The sequence below is a fragment of the Typopeltis vanoorti genome, chromosome 7 (genome assembly GCF_054136105.1).
Source record: "Typopeltis vanoorti isolate ZY-2024b chromosome 7, IOZ_Tvanoo_1.0, whole genome shotgun sequence".
NCBI classification, from domain to species: domain Eukaryota; kingdom Metazoa; phylum Arthropoda; class Arachnida; order Uropygi; family Thelyphonidae; genus Typopeltis; species Typopeltis vanoorti.
Genome location: NC_143555.1, coordinates 56,076,861 through 56,095,815, shown reverse-complemented (window position 1 = coordinate 56,095,815; position 18,955 = coordinate 56,076,861). Strand labels below are relative to the sequence as shown.

Below are 18,955 nucleotides of genomic sequence, written 5' to 3'. Positions count from 1 at the left end.
AAAAGTTTCTGTCAAATAAGTCAGCTTGTGCTCTTAGAGAATATAGAGACAAATGCAAGAATGCTAAACGCTGTGTAAAACTAGCTAAACAAAAGTCATGGGAGGACTTTGGCAAGAATATAGAAAATAAATATCAAGAAGGTGGCAAAATATTCTGGAGTTTGTTGAAGAAGCTTAGGAATGGAGGAAAGAGTGCTGTAAAAGGAGTTAGAGATGATAAAGGTGACACGAAAACTGGAATAAAAGATATCCTTGGAGTATGGAGTAATTACTTTGAAAAACTGCTAAATGAAGCAAGCAGTGATGACAGCACAGTGGTAAAAAACACTGACCAGGCATGCAGGCAGGAATACATATCCATACTTGAAGTAGAAAAAGTAATCAAAGGCTTGAAATATGGAATGGCAGCTGGAGTAGATGATATTCGACCAGAAATGCTGAAGTATGGTGGTATAAGAGTCTTACAGTGGCTGCACTGCATAGTTCAGAAAGCCTGGACAGAGGGACAAATTCCTGATGATTGGAGTAGAGCTCTCATAGTACCCATATATAAAAAGGGAAATAAAACTGAATGTGAGAATTACAGAGGTATTTCCCTACTGAGTGTTCCTGGCAAAATCTATGCAAGTATACTTGAGAAATGGTTGACAAGAATTGTGGAAGAAAAGCTTGGTGAAGAACAAGCTGGATTCAGGCCAAACAGAGGCTGTCAGGATCAGATCTTCACTTTACGACAAATAGTCGAGAAAGCATGGGAATATAACAAAGATCTGTATTTAAGTTTTGTCGATTTGGAAAAGGCATATGATAAGGTGCCAATAGAGAAGCTATTCAATAAGCTGCAGTTATATGGTGTCAATGGGGCATTATATCAAGCAATACTTCGTCTTTATTTGAGTTGAAAGTCAGCAGTTAGAATTGAAGGAAGTACAAGATGATGGTTTAATGTTAAATCTGGTGTGAGACAAGGATGTACATTATCCCCTCTGTTATTCATTATCTATATGGATCACATTATGAAGGAAAGTGGTATTAAACATGATATCAAAATTGGAGATGTTAATATCAGTTCTTTACTTTATGCAGATGATGTTATACTTCTAAATAAATCTGGTACTAGTCTGCAGGATTCCTTGACTAAATTGAATAACTGTTGTAATAGATATGGTATGAAGGTCAGCAATAAAAAGACAAAGACAATGAAAATAGGCAGAATCATTGAAAATGTCAACTGTGTTTTGAATGGGGAACCTGTGGAACAAGTAAAACATTTCAGCTACTTAGGCACAATTTTTACTGAAGATGGTAAATTAAATATGGAAATAGACAACAGAATCAGCAAAGCTGGTATGGTGGGAAGTCAATTGAATAAATTCATATGGAATAAGAGAGAAATTAGTCGGAACACTAAATTAGCTATATACAAGACAGTGTTCAAACCAGTTTTAACTTATGGATCTGAGAGCTAGGTCAGAAGTAAAACACTTGACCAAAGACTAGAGACTGCAGATATGAGAGTCCTGAGAAAGATTAGAGGCGTGAACAGATGGCATCAATGGCAATATTATATTAAAAATGAGAATATTAGGAAAGACATTGTCTGCATCCAGGAATGCGTTAGCAGAGCTAATCTCAGGTGGTATGGTCACCTAAACAGAATGGGCGACGAAAGATTAGCAAAACAAGTGTTCTCTGCCAGGTTGGCAGGAAAACGACCCAGGGGAAGACCAAGATATAGGTGGATTGATATAGTACAAAGTGCCCTAGATGATAGAAATATAAGATCTGATAATGTTGGAGTCTTGACAAGTAACAGACTGATTTGGAGGAAAATTGTAGATAGGAAGTTAGTAATGATATAATTTTTTCATGTAGTACTATCATATCCTGTACACCCCTTGTGGGTACATGGCAGGAATTTGATGATGATGATGATAAATGTTCTAATCACAGGCGAAGCTGCAAGTGCAGATAAGGAGATATCCAGAGATTTTGAAGAAAATTGTGCAAGAAGGGGACTATTGTGATCAACAAATATTTAATGTCGATGAAACCGGCTTTTTTTTTGGAAGCGAATGCCTTCCAAGACTTTTCTAGCCAAATCAGAGAAATCTCAGCCTGATTATAAAGTCGCAAAGTCGAATGAAATTACTGCTAGCAATATGTGAGCCGTTTGGAAGCACATTCTTCCACATTGTGCAAATGATTGTAGAGTCTTTTCAAATGAATCTAGGTTAATTAAATCTCATTCTGAGAAGTTGAGTGAATCCGACCTGCTAAATTTAGATGCACAGCGGGAAGATCTTGAAGAATATGAAGAAAATTTAATCACTGACAAGCCCAAAAGAGGTTTCACAGAAACAATTTAAAAATAGTTTTCGTACAATCAAAATTTTTAAGCAGCAATGCTTAGAGACTGACCCTGGTGAAGAGAGAACCAGTAAAATTTGCAGAAGATGCAATAGGGCCATATCATCAGTTGTATGAAAATAAGAAATAGAACCCGCCAAACTACGTTAGCTCAATTCTTTGTTAAGAAGCAGAATAATAAATAATTTATATTCTGAATATGTTTTATTGTCTTTCAGCTTCATGGTTTTCCTTTAACTAGGCCCTGAGACATACCCTAATTCTTTTATAAAAAAAATATAAGGGTCAAAAAAGAAGTCTGAGGAACAAATTATACATTTTTCCATAGGTTATTATATTCTATTAGTGCGTATTTGATTAATGCGCCTGTTTTAAAGAACACATTAGGAGCACTAATCAAGGGATTGCTATAGATTTTTAATGGATGCAATATTTAATATTTTTAGTAGGGATACTGGAATTATTCCTCCTGTATGAATTAAAAATCAAATTCTGCTCTAAAAATCCCTCCAAATCTACAGTCACAACATTGCATTGCTCTGAAATAAAATTGCCACCACTTATATCAAGCAAGCCACTACAAATAATGGCCATTTGTCCCCCCCCTCCTCTCTCTCTCTCCCAACACAACTTCCTGCTATTCTCAGGAACTCTGAAGTATCCTTTCTAATAAATATGTTCACAAAAAATTTCTAAAATAAGGAACAAACACATCATTTCTAGAAAAACACATTTTTCTAGAAATATAACAACCATTTCAGCTCATTCTAGCTGCATATTCAAAGCCTCTTCAAGTTGTCATCAACCTTTCTTCTGAAAAACACAATAACCTCCACATGGCTCAGCATCCATAGCTTAGGATGCAACTTTGCTGTAGCAACTTGTCAAATGATAACATTAGACCTCATGTTGCACACAGAACCTGGAATCTGCAAACTGCTTTCAGATACTGCCAACAATGTCACGCTCAATATAGCTAACATCCTTAAGCAACTTTACCATTTAAAAGAAATCTCTCTAGGTGCTCTTTCCATGCTTTAGAAATTATGCAAAGGTAAAAATATAATAATTACTACAGTTGATAAGGGTACTACCACCATGGTCCTCAATACCACTAAATGCATACTAAGTTGTAATGGAGTGAAAACAGAGTTGTAATGGAATGAAACATCACATACAAAACCATGAGATTATGGCACAACTAATTCCTACTATAAAAGGCACATTTTTAATCCTTCCATGTGAGCTCGCCATGTCACCACTGTATGTATTCCTCTGTTTTTAATTTTCATATTTTTTATCTTTATTCTATTCTATTCTGAAAAATGTCCATGCATTTTTAATCTAATTGATGGTCTTTAAACTCATTTTATAGCTCATTGTTGTTTTAAGAGTTCCGTTTATATTTTTACTGATTTTATATTTCCCAATGTTGTTTCATCAAAAAATTCGAAGTAAACACGAGAATCTTCAAAAGTATATCAAAAATTACTCTTTTCATGTAATTTCTTTTTCAATATATGTTTGAAAGTATACCATTCATGTCTTAATTTTATAAATACTAGGGGGTGCCCCCTTTAGAAAATAAACGAATGTGCTATAAGTACTGATGTCCACTTACAGGAGCAGCATGAACAATTTCAGAAAAATAACATTTAACAGAACACTTTAAATCTAACATTAATCTCAACATACAGATTACAGTACTGCCATTACTATTTCCTATATATAAGAACACCTCAGAAAAAATAGCTAAACCTCTAAAGAAATATAATCTCTGTACTGTTTTTTGAACTTCAAAGCAAGCTGGCCTTATCTGCTCTATTAAAGATTGACTCTCTTCCTCTCAGTTCCAAGTATATACAAGATTTCATATTCTTACAACCTGTTATATTATGCTCAAATGGAAAGATCTACCTTTAAGAAAAGAAATATATCAACTGTCACAACAGTCAGTCACATCTAGATGATCATGCCCTGGGCACTCTGCACTAAAAAGTGCAAAGTGCCCAGGGCATGCTCACTGCAGCAAATGCAAACATGACAATTTTTTTGGAATCATCAGCAGATTTAAAATCTAACTAAATCTTAATAAACATGGTTTTGTGAAACTCTCAAGATTTCAGAAACACTAATTCTTAGACCTGCTCAACAGCCAAGGTTGCTACCAGCATAAGAGGGCATTCCTCTTATGACTTTAGGCTTACACCCTAATATCTTCCACAATTTGTGTGCATTATTACAACTCTCTATACAACTCTTAGAACTCTTTATACAAAAATACAGTATCCCAGCTGTCTCTGTGAGAGAGATGAAATTTCTTTCATTGTGCTCCTTTCCCTCCATTAAACCTTTACATACTCACCAGCTAATTAGTGACCAGCAATATGAATTTTGCCATTCTCAATCCATAACTGATCTAGCCTTCACCACCCACCCACTTTTGGACACATGTCATGGAAAGGTACAGAACTCATATAGTTGCTCATATCATCCTAAAGTCTACTTCTATCTTTTCCAACTGGGTTGCCAGCTTCCTCTCTGATCATTCACAACATATCATGGTAGACGATTTCCTCTCCTCAGCCACTGACACATGTAACCAAGGAAACATGTGGTTAAGTTGTCAGCAGAGCTAACTGAATATTCTGAAATCTTGATCAGAAAGTCAAATCCAAGATGATTGGAGTGAAGTTCTCATTGTATCAATCTATATAAAAAAAAATAATAAAATAAAATAAATGAATGAAAATGGGGGGGGGGGGGATCATACATGAATCTCTCTCTCTCTCTCCTCACAGTATTCCAGTGCAAACATACTAAAATGAGGCTAAGAGAAATTGGACAAAAATTTGAAAACAAGAACAAATCAGAAGAGTGAAACTCAGCTAACTAGAATTTTATCCACACACATATGGCACAATAATATAACAAGGATCTTTATTTCCTCACTAATGCAGAATTATCCCATGAGTTCTGTACAAAAATGACCTTCTCACTAACTTCCAATCCATAGTTGATGACAATATTTTCCATTCCTCTTTTTCATTTGACAACCTTTGTAGAAGCCAATTATTAGAGGCCTCAAGATCTTCCATAACCAATGCCTTACTTCTTCAATAGGGTCAGATAATCTTGTGAACTTTAATGTTACCAAAACATAGTCATGTCTAATTTCTTACCAGATAAGATCAAGTCACTTCCCCTCACTTTCAATATTACCCAGATATCCAAACAATGATCAGATTTCTCTGCTTGTTATGACCTACACCTGCAGCCTTTCCTAGCACATCTCAGTCATGGTTTCTGTAGCCATCAAGTGTTAACAGTTGTACTTCTCACCTGTACAACTGCTAACACTGTAACACTGTATAAATCCCAAACCATAGACTGCTGCTCACAAATCTGGAGTAGTGCATCCAAAAGCATCACTAAAATTGCTTGATACTATTCAGAAGACAATTTCATTAAATGATAGAACTGCTTCTGAATTATACTATTATACTTAGTATGGTAACCACAGATCCATTCCGATCCTTCTCTCTCTTACAGATGTTCAGTTTCTGCATTATGTCATCTCTACATATACAAGTAACCCTCATATAACGCGATGTTAGGTTCCATAGAAATGCTGCATTATATAAATCGCGTTATGCAAGACTCAGATCACATAGAAAAAGTAGGGTTAGGTTCCGAAATCATTTTTTTTTAAGATTATAAATAATGACATATCCAACAAAAAATATATTTTTATTTAATTCAGGTAATTCATGTAAGTTAAGAAAACATATAATCTATGAAACAAATACATAGTATAAAATTATAAAAAATTATAAATTGTACGTAAACTTCATAAAGTGTATATTTTAATCGTCATCATTCTCTCTCTTCAAAACTAACATTTCGTAGATGTTCTTTATTTACGAATGTCCAGACGATGTCATCACTTGAAATCTCTTTGACATCATTTGTATAATTCTCATTGCATACTTAAGCTGAGATAAGCTCTTGCTTACCACTATACTGCAATTTTTTTATTAAGTTCATAATATGGAGCTAAACAAATATCCAATTGTCTCGTGAATTTTCCGGAGCACTCCATTGAGGGATCATTATCCGTAAAATAACTTCCTAACTTTCTTGCAAAGTCGAATCCTTCTGCTAATTTCTTTAAACTGAATTCTTTAATGGATTCATCGCAATCAGAATCTTCGGAATTTTACTTTACCTGCCATTTGGTTCAACATCATCAATTAATTGTACCAGTTCCTCCTCATTTAAATCTATTTCCACATCAATTAATTCACTAATTTCGTTTTCAACCATATCGCCATTACTATAAAAATAAATTTTTTTACATGAAAAAAAAAAAAAAAAAGCATTACATATTGTATGTAACTCACCAAAAAATAAAGTGCTCAGCTTGAGATTAACACACTTATGATTTTTAATGAGCTTTCCTGGCAGAAAACGAAGATAATTTTCAACAATAAACATTTTATACGGTAAACAATTGACGTATATGTGTGCTGAAGGGTATTTCCCCTAATATAGATTTGCTACTTATAACTACACGTGCGATACGGGCAAACGCAAATTTAACGAAGATAAAATTTGATTTTTAAGTCGCGCATTGAAATATATATGAAAAGATAAAGGGTTACTACAGTTTGTAGACCATCTTATATCGAAACTGCGTTGTATAAGTACAGCATTCAACAAGGGATACTATAATTTGTAGACTGCATTATATCGAAACGGTGTTGTATAAGTACTGCGTTATACGAGAGTTACCTACTTTCATGGACAATGCTCCCCTGAGCTGATGAGTATCATTCCTTCACTTTCTTCCAAGATGTACTACATAAGCAGCCACCAGTGGACATCCATTTAATATCTAGCTCTAAACTGCCAAATCAACTTCTCTTAATTTCTCATCTCATTCCATCTATCTCTGTTGTTAGGAACAATTTCCCTCACTCTGCTGTTGACAAAACTGTTCAAAAAAACATGCCAAGAAATTCCTTCTTATCCTTGCCCATGAAGCACTGATGTGCTATGGGTCTAATGACCCTTCTTCATGTATAAGTCAGATATTAAAAAAAAAAATTATAAAAATATTCTCTAAATAACAACTGTTGTCCCCCCCCCTGCAAAACAAAACAAAAAAAAGAAACTTATACAAGTGATACATAACCCAACATATAACTAAGTTTTTTGGCAATGATCATTATATTTTTATATATTCTCCATTTAGGTGTAAGCAACGAACTACATGAATCACATGGAAACATTGTTAGCCATTTTTACCCCATTTGATGACCTGACAATAGCTTCTCAACTTATTTTTGAAATTGGCACAAAGAAGGACATCCAGTAATTCAGGTTGTTCATTTCCCCCCCCCATGGAACAGTCCACACAGTAGCTGATTAAAACCATCCAATTTTTTAAACTTGGCAACCAATCAACAGCTTTCCATCAATGTAACGTGCAAAATGCATTTTTGAAATCAACACACAGAAAGATGCTTAGTGATTCAGGTCGGATCATTTTTTACCCACTCCCTCTTGGTGGAGTTCTCAGAGTAGTTGATTCCAATAATTCCAATAGCTAGCTGAACTATCTAATTCTTTAAATGGGCTACCAAAAAGCACCATATCAAGTTTGCTGGCAATGTATATTATAGTCTCCAAAAGTCAGTGATATTGTGAATGAGGAACACAGAAGGCATAGGATTAATCTTAGAAGAGAATTTTACATTACCATTCTGAGAAATTATCGATACAATAACTGAGGAATATATATACACAGAAAATAAACATAATATGAAAGTTTACCTTTAACACTTTCATCAGAAGAACTTTTCCTAGATGACCAAGTGGAAGAATCCCCACTACTACCTAAATGAAAATAAAAATAAATTAATAAAATATTAGTCTAGATGTTACATAAGTATGTCATTCTCTAATTTTGGAAGTAAGTATGTAAAGTTTTGATTATATGGGTCTCAGTTAACCATGATTTCTCATATCATCTCAAAACAAAATTTGCAAGAAATGCAAGAGTATATGCAGTGTACACCCACTATACAGGCAAAGCCATTTACCAGCTTTGCCACTAAAATTGCATTCACACTTTAAGTGCTAGTGATCAGATGAGATAAAAGACTTCCTTAATTTTCATAAATGATGCAGTTACATTTGTTTAGGCTTTGGATTATACTTAGAATGATAACTTTTATCAGCTCAGAATGATATTGGACTAATACTGCCTATTCCTCTCTACCACAGCTAATGATTTATTTGTTATTATTTTTGTACAGGCACCTCCATCAAGTACAAGAACTCATTGTAGGAGACCTAAACTATCTACACAATCTATCATACCTCTCCTTGAATCCATTAACAGACACAGCACTCACATCTGACTATGGCAATCCATTCCACTCATTCACAACTCACCAAGCAAAAAATATGGTCATCACACCCCTACTAACCACACTTTTATTCAACTTTCAGGGATGACTTTTTGTTGTCCTCCTCCTCTAACCCGTTTAATCTCACATCAGACTGCTTCAAATGAACAGCCCCCCCGACCTATCTCCCATTCCTTTTGGCTACAATTCATCTGCTATCATCAGCAATGCTGTCCCTCCCCATCCTATTTTCTTGATCTTCTGTGAAAATACTAAACCCCTCACATTCTATCTCTGTAACTACATCATCTGCTGTTAACCAAGTCTCACTAATGCCAAAAATTCCTTCCTCTTGTTCCTGCTACTTCCCTTCTTAACAGAATATTGCCTCAATGGCTCATTTTTGAGTATGGATGTGGCAAAAACCAAGGTACCTGATGCTGGATCATGCCTTACATCATGTAATATACATCTGTTATATTAGTGATAGACTGGTCCCTCCCCTTTTTTCTTTCCTTCTTGCTCCTTCCCCCGAGTGCTATTATGCAGTGGGAGGAACTGGCCAATGTGGGATGAACTGGAGGACAAAACTTCCCAGATATGTGGAAAGGGCCTCTGCAACCCTACCACTTTTTTCTTGAAGTAATTTCACTCCAAAATGCTAATATGGTTGTGCCTCATAACATATCTCATGCTTCATCGGTTGTTGCACAGAATAATCAGAGCTGCATTCACGACTTAGGCCTGTTCGAGAAGTATATTACAGTCTCCAACAAAAGTCAGTAATATTGTGAATGAGAAACACAGAAGGTATAGGATTAATCTTAGAAGAGAATTTTACATGGGCACATGGAATGTTCAGGGCCTACAGATGGATAGGTATAAAATTGGCATCCTGGGAATTACTGAGACCAGATGAAATGGAGAAGGTCACTTCAAAAGACATAGGATGGTAAGCTAGTTGTTTACTCAGGAGGTGACTCAAAGCATCATGTGGTAGCTGTGATACTAAAAACAGTTCAGGCAAGAATCCTGCTTGGTTATAACCCCATTAATGATAGGATACTTTCTATAAGACTAGAGGCTCATCCTACCAATGTGTCAATCATGGTAGTTTATGCACACCACATAGATAGGCCTTATGAAGAGAGTGAGGAATTCTATGAAAACTTGGACTGCCTACCAAGGAGAAACACACTTTACATCTTGGGGGGGGGGGGCTTATGGGGGTGAACGAAACACACGTGGTAAAAGACTGTAGGAATTTGTCCATGCTAACAGATTAGCAGAAACATGCACGATGAACCTATACTTGGGATATCTAACATTGACAGGTCAAGATACCAGACTGATTACATCCTGGCTCTCCAGCAGTGAAAGACAAGCGTCTCTGATGTGCATACTTGTCCTGGAGCAGACTGTGACATGGACCATCAGCTAGTAAGAGAGTAAGACTAAGACAGACTCCGAAAACTTCTATGTCAGGCATATCTCACTAGAGTGAATATTAGAGTAATTCCTAGTGGATTCACAGAAGGAACAAACTAGGTTGATGTTTCTTCTGTGAATTCATTGGATGATTTTTTGGAGATCAATGAGGAGAACTCACCAGAAATGCTTTAGGAGGGAGTCAAGGTGATAATATAGAATACAGTCAAGAAGTATCTCGGCCCAATAAGAAGGCCAAGAGACCCATGGATATCAGATTCAACTAATCAAAAGAAGGTGGTTGGAAAAACAAAGAGAGACAGGGACAGGGACTGAAGAATATAAGAGATTACACAGAGAAGTCAGAAGAACCATCAAGCAGGACAAGGAAAAGTTCTATAGTAATAAATGTGAAGAGATAAGAGTTTCAGATGAGAAGACACAATTATAAAAGGATGGTTTATTTAGTTTGTGATCTAAAGCCAAAATTGAATGTCAAAGACAGGAATGGAGCATTACTAACAGAAGAACTGGAAATCAAAAACATATGGAAATAATACTGTGAGTAACTGTACAATAGTGTGGATAAAGAAAATTTGGAGGAACCCTCTAACCAGTAAAATTCCGATTTGGAACCTCCTTCACTTAGGCATGAAGTTGAAAGAGCAGTTAAGCAGCTTAACAGCAATAAGGCCCCAAGTGCAGATGGAATTCTAGCAGAGTTAAGGCCATGGGGAATGGAGGGATAAGAGTGTTTCATAGATTGATTACAAGGATATGGGAGACAGGATATGGCCTAAAGACTGGAAGAAGTTGGTTTTCTAACACTACTACATCAGAATGGAGATATGAAGGATTGCAAGAACTACAGAACAATTAGTTTAATATCTCATGTAAGCAAGATTTTATTGAAGATCATGCTAAATAGGATTGCGGCCAAAGTTGAGGCAAAGATGCCCAAAGAACAAGCAGGTTTTAGGGAAAGTAAGGGCACCAGAGATCAGATGCTTTGCTTACACAGATCATAGAAAAATATAAAGAATTTAGACTCCCTATGTGTTTCTTAGACTACTATGAAGTTTTTGACTGTGTTCAACATGTGAAACTGTAGGAAGTAATGAAAAGAGTGAGTTTTCCTCAACACACTATCAGGTTGATAGCAACTTGTACAGGGAGCAAGAATCCATGGTAAAAACAGGTGTTGGATTAACTGATTGGCTTCAGGTTGGAAAGGGAGCTAAACAACTAGAAAGGGAGAAAATAAACAGTATGTTTATTTTCTCCTCACTTGTTTAGTATATATGCTGAGGACATCATATGTGAAGCCCCTGTATGAGCTCAAGACAGGAATTAGGATCGGTGGTAGATTGATCAGAAGTATGCTGATGATACTGTACCCCTCTGTAATCACAGGGAAGAACTAGGACAAATTCTCGATAAAGTTAACAGGATCAGTAATAACAGAGGACTTCAACTCAATCCTAGCAAGACAAAGATTATGGTTCTCAAAGGAAATACAAACAGGGAAGCTCTGCTTCAATTCTTTGTCCTTAACGGACAAAGAACTGAAGCAGTCAGCAAGTTCGAGTACCTGGGATCCATTATTAATGTGAAGAATTGCTGTTCAGAAGAATGTTGGCTAAAACAACAATCAGAGACATGTCTACAATCTGGAAGAATGGATCTATCTCCATACAAAGTCAAGGATTTTTGGATGAAGTTGTTTTTCTAACAGCAACTTATAGATATGACTTGGAACCTAAAGAAGTCAGATAAAAAAGGATAGCTGCTTTTGACATGTGATATTACAGAAAGCTGTTGAGGAAATCATATACTGAAAGGCGTACAAATGAATTGATGTTAGAAAAGATCAGTAGAACATTAAGGCTCTTTAAGGATATTGACAGAAGTTAAAATATTTTGGCCACATTGAAAGGATGGAAGGAGGTCTTCTCAGAACAGTAATAGAAGGCAAAGTTTCTGGAAAAGCGGAAGGGGCAGACTGCCAATGAGATAGATAGATGGACGGACGGACAGATGGATGGAGTGTGTGTGTGTGTGTGTGTGTGTGTGGAGTGACTGATCTTCAGAGAGTTGAAGCCTCAGAAAAGCATGCAACAGGACTACATGGCGAGGACTGGTGTGGCACGTCACTGAGCATCGGAGCGACCATACGGCTTCTGTGGATGTCCAATGAATAGATGATGATGACAGAATATTCCTCATGTTTTACAATTTCCCAAGTCAAGACAACATGGTCACTTTTGCCATTCAGAGGCAATGTGGTCAACATGGTTATGGATAACTTCCGATCCTATGACCAGGTCCAATATTCTCACACCCCAAGTCTCCTCCATCACATGCAGCCTCAAGTAATTATCTCTTAGTAAGTGTATAAGTTCCATTTCCTTCCTGTCATGTGATCTTTCTTTCTTCCTTCCAGTCTAGATCTCCCATAATAATTATTAGACTTGCACTCATTGTACTAATTTGCTGATGCATGCCTTCCAGATCATCCCTGGAACTGCCAGGCCACTATACCAACAACCATTGGATATTTTGTCTTACTGGTTTTGATGTTGCAAGTTTTTCCACTTGGTTATACTATAAATTAACGATGCCAAGAAATTATATTTCTGGTTTAATCCTTTATCCAAGTGTAAGCAAACAAAGTTTGCACGTGAAGTAACTTCACAACTCATATAAAGAAGATAATGACTTCACATCACTTGTCTTAGTATCCTATAATGCAAAGCACATCTCCTTGCGGACATGTATAATGCTATGCCTTATGGGAAGAATCACTACCCAGACCGGTTTCAACCTTTATTCAGGTCTCATCAGTGGGAGTATAGTATAACCAAGTGGAAAAACTTAGTTATACTATACTCCCTTCTGCATTACTTCAACTTAAAATATGACTTCTGCATTACTTCAACCTTGGTATCACCTCTGGGTCGGGCTCCAACTGATGGGACTTTAATAAAGGTCGAAACTGGTCTGGGTAGTGACCATTCCCATAATGCATGGCATTTTACATGTCCACAAGGAGATGTGTTTTGCATTATGGGATACTAAAACAAGTGATGTGAAGTCATTAGCTTCTTTATACGAGTTTCCCCAGTCCTGAAAACAGTTCAGGTGCAAACTTGTTTGCTTACACTTGGATAAAGGATTAAACCAAGAATATAATTTCTTGGTATCCTTAATTTATACTGGCTTTGATCTCACACCAGACTTCTTCAAATGAACAGCCACCCTCCTGCCCTCCTATTCTTTTTGGCTGCAATTCATCCGATATCATCAGCAGTACTCTTCCCACCATCCTATCTTCTCTATCTTTCCTGAAAATACTAAATCCTTTACATTCTATCCCTGTAACTACATCATCTACTGTTAGCCAAGTTTCACTAATGCCTATAACGTTTGGCAAGATTGCACTAAACAATGCCAAAAACTGCTCCCTTTTGTTCCTGAATATAGAAATATATAGTGAAAGATGAAAGCATATGGGTTCCATTTTGGTAATGCCATTTTTGGAAAGCTATCATCATCATCATCAGTTTTATCTTCAACTAGGATAGCATTAATTATTTTATAAACATTACTAAAATCAATTTGTGAAATTCTCTTTTATACAGTATTAAATTATACAATGTTATTTAGTGTGCAGTAAACTGCAATCTAATAATAACTTTTATTGCAACTTATTTTTAATTCTTTTAAATTAAAAATTTGTGAACATCTATGAACAAATGAAAATTCCCTTGCAATTGTCTAGGTACTCGCAAACAAAATGTTACTGCAACATGTAACATTGAAATATAAACTCTCTCTCTCTCTCTCTGGCTTTGAGAAATATGTCTCTAAGTCTAAAAATTAAAATATCCTGTCTTTGTGTTAGCAATTGAGATCATTATCACTTTCAGTAAAATGCTTGTCTAGCTTTAAAAACATTGAAACCAACTGTCAAGTAATTATATTCTCGTGTTTAATCCTTTATCAAGTGTGAAGGTACTGATGAGTGAATGAGTATAAGAATGACCAAGTGCAGAATCCAATCTCTCAAGCAAAAATATTGAATAGGATAGTCAATTCAAGAAGGTAAGGGTGGTTGGGGCCCTACCACCCTTACCTTCCTGGATTGACTGAAATGATGACAGTTTTCCCAAAATGGTCTTACTTCACCCATACGATTTCATCTTTCACCAAATATTTCTATATTTTTACTTCTGAGGCCTTTATATCAGTCTTTTTTTCATTCTTTACAGTTTTTAAGTTATATATTTTTAATCTTTCAATATTTTTCACTTTTAATTTTTACAAGTTATATAGTGTATTTACCATTAATACCATATCATTCATTTCCAAAGTTATTCTCATCTACATTCCATCTTTTAATAGTATCCTATCACTTTTACATTTTACTCTTATTTATATCTCAGATTTTAATTTTTAAGATTCAACAAAGCTCCATCTTACCATTCTACTATCATTAATATCATATTCATCATCAATCTTCACTTCAAGTTTCAAAAATACAGCACATACGAGCAATAACACTTACATGTGATCATTCCATTAATGTTTTAATTTTAAAAAAAATGCAGTCAAAAAACACTCAAGAGTGTTTTTTGACTGCATAAGCAATTATTTTAGACTAGATAAGCAATTATAATTCAAGAGTGCTCCATAAAAATAAAAGCATTGCTTATCTTTTTATTTCTATGCTATTTAAGTTTTGCTGATCTAGAAAAAACTTATGATAAAGTATCAAGAGAAAAACTTGATCTCATGAGGCAGGGAAGTAGTATTTATAATCTATATGGTCCATGTTATTAAGAAATGTAGTGCAAATAAGGACCTGATATTCAAATAGAAGGTATTAAGTTTAGTACTTTACCGTGTAAAGATGACATCATCCCCTTAAATAAATGTCTTCAAAGAGCATTTAGCTAAATTAAATTTAGCCAAAACAACAGATACGAAAACATCAACATGTGTTACATATACAGTAACATATTTTAGATGCTGCAAAACAATGTTTATTGAAGATATGAAAACAAGTAAAAAAAAAAAAAGTAGGGAATATGAAAAAAAAAAAAAAGACTATTACTAATATTATATATATTGCTTATTATGGTGCAGATGCAAAAGTAGAACAATAGCAGAGAAATTCATTATGCAAGATGTTGTTCACTGCAGTATGTGAAAGATGTATTTGTTGCAAAGAGTGAAAAGATTTAAGGAAGGAGAGTAAAATTGGTGAGCACATGTGTAAGAAGTGTTTTGAAAGTGAGTGACTAACATGATTCACTCAGAGAGAGAAAGCAATAACAAAAGGTGGAAAAATGCAAGTGAGAATATTGGCAAGGTTGTTGTTGTTGCTGCTGAAAATAAAGCAGCAAAAATGAGCAACAGTGAACATGAGGGATGAGGAGAATGACAAGACGCACTGAACAAAATAGTGTGCTTACATAGTCTATCACAAGACAAAACACGAAATAGAATGGTTGGAGAAACAATGATTAGTGGTATGGAAGAGAAATGAAAAGAGTATGAAAAATTGTACATATTTGGTCTGATGTATTAAAATAAAAAACTTTTATTATTAAAAGACCAGAAAATAAATGATAAAATATACAAAGAGCCAACAAGTTTCACTAGCCACTGTCTAGCATTTTCAAGGCTGAACTGGTGTGAAAACAAATGCATTGAGTTACATTTCAAACATACACTTTAGTAACTGTTAGGCCGTTACATTTTGTTCCTTCTGTTTGAAGGCGTGCATGTGTTCGAAAGCTTCAGTCAGATTCCGGTACATGACCACATGTTTTGTAGTTATTTGCATATTGTAATTCTGTCGAACTAAGAGAGATGATGAGATTTTTCTATATGTCTTTAAGAACAATGCCCTGATTTCTATTTAAATTATTGCCTGTGCGTAATACCACAGCTGCTTCTTTTAAAGTTCTGTATCTGTATCTGTAGTCATTCTCGATATAAGGCATAGAACTGTTTTCCAATCTATAACGTGATTTGATGTTGAGAAATGATGTGCTAAACCAGATGTGATGATTCTATTATGATTGACATCCCCCACATGTTCCTTCTCTTATTTCAAAACTTCTAGAAGTCTGACCAATGTAAGAAAGGCCACACGTGCATGGAATTTCATACACTCCAGGACATTTGAAGAAAGGTACCTCATCTTTAGGTGATCCTAAGATATGTCTGATCATGGTAGTTGGTTTAAAAACCACTCTGATGTTATGAGCTTTTAACATTCTCGCAAATTTTGTGGAAACTGAATTAATATATGGAATGACAGCTGTGGACACATATTGGGGTACTGTAACACGTTGTTTGTGGTTGTCTTTAAATAGCCACTTGTTTATAATGTTAGAAGGGTATCCATTAAGAGATAGAGTGTTAGCTATTAGTGACAGTTCTCTCTGCACATCTGTTTCTTTTGAAATAGACCTTAAGGCTCTATTACGTAGCATGTGAATGATGCTGTGTTTTTGTGATCTATGATGGTTGGACGAATAATGTAGATATCTACCAGTATCTGTGGGTTTCCTGTAAATGGACAATTGGAAATTATTATCTTCTTTCTTTACTAGGATGTCAAGAAAAGGAAGTTCTTTGTTCTTCTCTAGTTCTATAGTGAATTTGATCTTATTGTGTAGTGAGTTGATTTTTTTCAGAAACACGAGAAGGTTTTCCATGGTGTCTTTCCAGATGATGAACACGTCATCGACATATCTCCACCAAATTGACGGTTTTGGTACAATGGTAGAAAGAATATCTTTTTCAAGTTTTTCCATAAAAAGGTCTGTACATGGTGGTGACAGAGGACTACCCATGGCTAGACCTTCCAATTGTTTGTATACAGTGTTGTTAAATTTGAAGAAATTTGATTTCAGGCAATGATGAAACAGCTGTGTGATGTCTTGAGGGAAAAGATCTTTCAGAATGTTAACCACCTCTACAATCGGTACATTAGTGAATAAGGACACTACATCAAGACTAGCCATAATGTCCGTTTCTGATATTTTAATACTCTTGATTTTTTTTAACAGATCACAAAAACACAGCATCATTCACATGCTACGTTCACATAGAGCCTTAAGGTCTATTTCAAAAGAAACAGATGTGCAGAGAGAACTGTCACTAATAGCTAACATTCTATCTCTTAATGGATACCCTTCTAACATTATAAACAAATGGCTATTTAAAGACAACCACCACCAACGTGTTACAGTACCCCAATATGTGTCCACAGCTGTCATTCCATATATTAATTAAGTTTCCACAAAATTGGCGAGAATGTTAAAAGCTCATAACATCAGAGTGGTTTTTAAACCAACTACCATGATCAGACATATCTTAGGATCACCTAAAGATGAGGTACCTTTCTTCAAATGTCCTGGAGTGTATGAAATTCCATGCACGTGTGGCCTTTCTTACATTGGTCAGACTTCTAGAAGTTTTGAAATAAGACAGAAGGAACATGTGGGGGATGTCAATCATAATAGAATCATCACATCTGGTTTAGCACATCATTTCTCAACATCAAATCACGTTATAGATTGGAAAAACAGTTCTATGCCTTACATCGAGAATAACTACAGATACAGAACTTTAAAAGAAGCAGCTGTGGTATTACGCACAGGCAATAATTTAAATAGAAATCAGGGCATTGTTCTTAAAGACATATGGAAAAATCTCATCATCTCTCTTAGTTCGACAGAATTACAATATGCAAATAACTACAAAACATGTGGTCATGTACCGGAATCTGACTGAAGCTTTCGAACACATGCACGCATTCAAACAGAAGGAACAAAATGTAATGGCCTAACAGTTACTAAAGTGTATGCTTGAAATGTAACTCAATGCATTTGTTTTCACACCAGTTCAGCCTTGAAAATGGTAGACAGTGGCTAGTGAAACTTGTTGGCTCTTTGTATATTTTATCATTTATCTTCTGGTCTTTTAATAATAAAAGTTATTTATTTTAAGAGTATGAAAAGTAAAAAAGGAGCAGCAGGAGAGTTTTATATGGAGAGTATAAAAAAGTGTGCTTGAAGGGAGTGTTCATGAAATCGTGCTTCTCTGGGGGATTCAGAGATTGATGATGTCAGTGATGTAATCAGGATGCAGAGAGAGAGAGAGAAAAGAGATGATTATTTTGGCAGATACGAATGATCTGACAGACAAGTGATATGCAAGGAGATATGAAGCAGCTGTTGGAAGAAATGAATAAGAAGAGTGAAATAATGAAGACTGCCGCCACAGTATGTCAAAGACAAGATGAGAAGAAGTGTCATGATTGCAAATGAGTCAATGTGCAGGTTGCAACAGAGAAATGTGTGGACTGAGATCAACGGATAAAAGCACTTATATAAAGATGATGATCTGCATCTGAGTGGGTATATGGAGTTAGATGACTTGAGAAAGTGTTGTTCAGTAAAAGTTTGGAAGTGCAGAGTCCATGAATCTAGATTTTTTTTAAGGGTGGGTAGCAAGTTGTGCAAGTAAGTCTAAGAATGATCAAGTGATGTTGAATGTAGCTCCTCAGGTCCTTAAATTAAGTTGAAGTTATGGGCATCAATAAGCCTTGACTGAAGAATGATAATAGGGATAGAATCAGGAGGAGGACATTTGCAAATGATAGCAAAAGAACTGAAGCTAAAAAAGAATAAGAATTCAGCAGGAGGATAGAAATGCAAATG

The 18,955-nt window shown here is 35.5% G+C and overlaps 1 protein-coding gene across 6 annotated transcripts in view; it reads right to left on the bottom strand.

Annotated features, from left to right (window-relative positions):
* The window catches only part of Sap47 (Synapse-associated protein 47kD), a 245,299-nt gene that overhangs the window by 137,455 nt on the left and 88,889 nt on the right, over positions 1 to 18,955 (bottom strand). For all 6 annotated transcript variants that reach the window (XM_090395268.1, XM_090395269.1, XM_090395271.1 and 3 more), the window contains exon 6: positions 8,209 to 8,271. In XM_090395268.1, the coding sequence (XP_090251394.1) occupies positions 8,209 to 8,271 (63 nt within the window). The remainder of the gene's footprint in view (positions 1 to 8,208; positions 8,272 to 18,955) is intronic.